General features: G+C 35.5%; 1 protein-coding gene across 1 annotated transcript in view; it reads left to right on the top strand.

Annotated features, from left to right (window-relative positions):
- alas1 (aminolevulinate, delta-, synthase 1) overlaps positions 1-1676 on the top strand; it is a 6660-nt gene extending 4984 nt beyond the window's left edge. Inside the window, exon 11 of the mRNA XM_016257828.1 lies at positions 1352-1676. Within this exon, the coding sequence (XP_016113314.1) occupies positions 1352-1485 (134 nt within the window). The 3' untranslated portion in view covers positions 1486-1676. The remainder of the gene's footprint in view (positions 1-1351) is intronic.
- Positions 1677-2059: the final 383 nt, after the last annotated feature.

Genomic DNA, 2059 nt, shown 5'->3' with positions numbered 1-2059 from the left:
CAGGCACTGCACGATTCGCCCAAACTAAACTCAGATCACAGTGTTTCAGAGTGACGCGCAGCACTGTGTTCATTAACACGCCAGCAGCTCATCATCCACCAGTGCTTTCAGCATCATTCTCATCACTATTACTGTTGTAGTTGTACAGTTATAATAAGAAATATTATTATTATTATTATTATTATTATTATTATAATATGTGTCCCTGCAGCACAGAAGCAGTGTTAAGTCGCTGGGGGATATTTGTAGCAATAGCCAACAATACATTGTATGGGTCACAATTATACATTTCTCTTTTATGCCAAAAATCATTAGGATATTAAGTAAAGATCATGTTCCATGAAGATATTTTGTAAACTTCCTACCGTAAATATATCAAAACTTAATGTTTGATTAGTGATATGCATTGCTAAGAACTTCATTTGGACAACTTTAAAGATGATTTTCTCAATATTTAGATTTTTTTGCTCCCTCAGATTCCAGATTTTCAAATAGTTGTATCTCGGCCAAATATTGTCCTCTCCTAACAAACCATACATCAATGGAAAGCTTGTTTATTCAGCTTCAGATGATGCATAAATCTCAATTTCACAAAATTGACCGTTATGACTGGTTTTGTGCTCCAGGGTCACACATTGTTTTACTTAACTTGATTTTTTACAGTGAAATATTACAATAGTAATTACTTTTTGTTTTAGTTATGTTTATTTTAAGTAATACTAATAACAGTAATATTAATAATAGTAATACTTATTATATAGTTTTGCTTAAATACTTGATTTATTTACAGTGAAAAATTGCAATAGCAATATTACTTTTTGATTTAGTAATGTTTATTTTTAGTTCTTGTAATAGTAGTTAGTAATGTTTTTTCTTTTTTACTTAAATACTTTTTACAGTAAAATGTTACAAGAGTAATAATACTTGTTTTATTTAGTAGTATTTATTTTTAGTCATGTAGTAGTGCTGGCAATTATAATATTATGTTTAATAGAATGTTTTTTTCTTATACTTTTTTTTACGGTAAAATATTACAAGAGTAATATTATTTGTTTTATTTAGTAATGTTTATATCTTTCAGTAGTAGTAATAATATTAGTGAGTATTATTATTGTAGTTTTCTGTAAATTAAATGTTACAATACTAATATATATATTTTTTTTTCGTAATGTTTATTTTTAGTCATGTAGTAGTAGTAGTAGTGATGCTAATACTAATAAATATGATTATTGTTATAGCCATATTGCTATATAATCAGCACAACCCAATTGTGCAGCCCCACACGAGCAGAAGAAACCTGGAACGTATCTGTTAGTAATCATGAATGTGTGTTTGTGTTCGTGGCACACAGAGAAGCTGAGGCAGGCGTGGACAGAGGTGGGTCTGGAGCTGAAGCCGCACTCCTCCACCGAGTGTCACTTCAGCCAGCAGCCGCTGCCCCTCCAGCTGATGAGCGACAGAGAGAAGTCCTACTTCAGCGGCTGAGCCAGCCCACATCTGCCTGTGGCTGACAGAATCAATATGTAGAACACTTGGTCTGTGTATGTGTGTTGTTAACAGAGTAAATCCTAAGTATTTTATATTTAAAAGATGTTTAACTTATGTAGCCCAATCGTCTTTGATCAATCGAGCATTACACTGATGTCGACAGGTTTGAATAAACTGATGATACACTCGTTTGCTGTGTCTGTTGTGGGTGGTTTGCACTGATCCTGTCCAGACGGCTGTTAAACCAGCGCTGGATGACGATGATGAACTGTTTCTCACTGTTTGGGGAAGTGAAAGTGATCTTTTTAAAGAGACCGCTGTGCATCACGTCCATAACTGGCACACTAACCTCGATCTGCTCTGATGTGCTCATGATGTGAAAAGCTAATCCTGCTGCTGCTGAAAACAGGTGTGTGTGACCCACATCCGAGAACGGCAAGCAGGAGTGCAGCGTCTGAACTCTGTTAACACCGTGCTTTCCAGATGAGCGCAGATCTCCAGTGATCTGCTGATGAATCCGTGCGGCTTTCCTTCTGCCTTCACGCCAGTCTCTGCTCTCACGGTTTTCAGA

This window comes from Sinocyclocheilus grahami, unplaced genomic scaffold, assembly GCF_001515645.1.
Source record: "Sinocyclocheilus grahami isolate Dianchi unplaced genomic scaffold, SAMN03320097.WGS_v1.1 scaffold1604.1, whole genome shotgun sequence".
Classification (NCBI taxonomy): domain Eukaryota; kingdom Metazoa; phylum Chordata; class Actinopteri; order Cypriniformes; family Cyprinidae; genus Sinocyclocheilus; species Sinocyclocheilus grahami.
The sequence above is the reverse complement of the archived record's forward strand: the minus strand, read 5'-3'. Positions and strand labels throughout refer to the sequence as shown.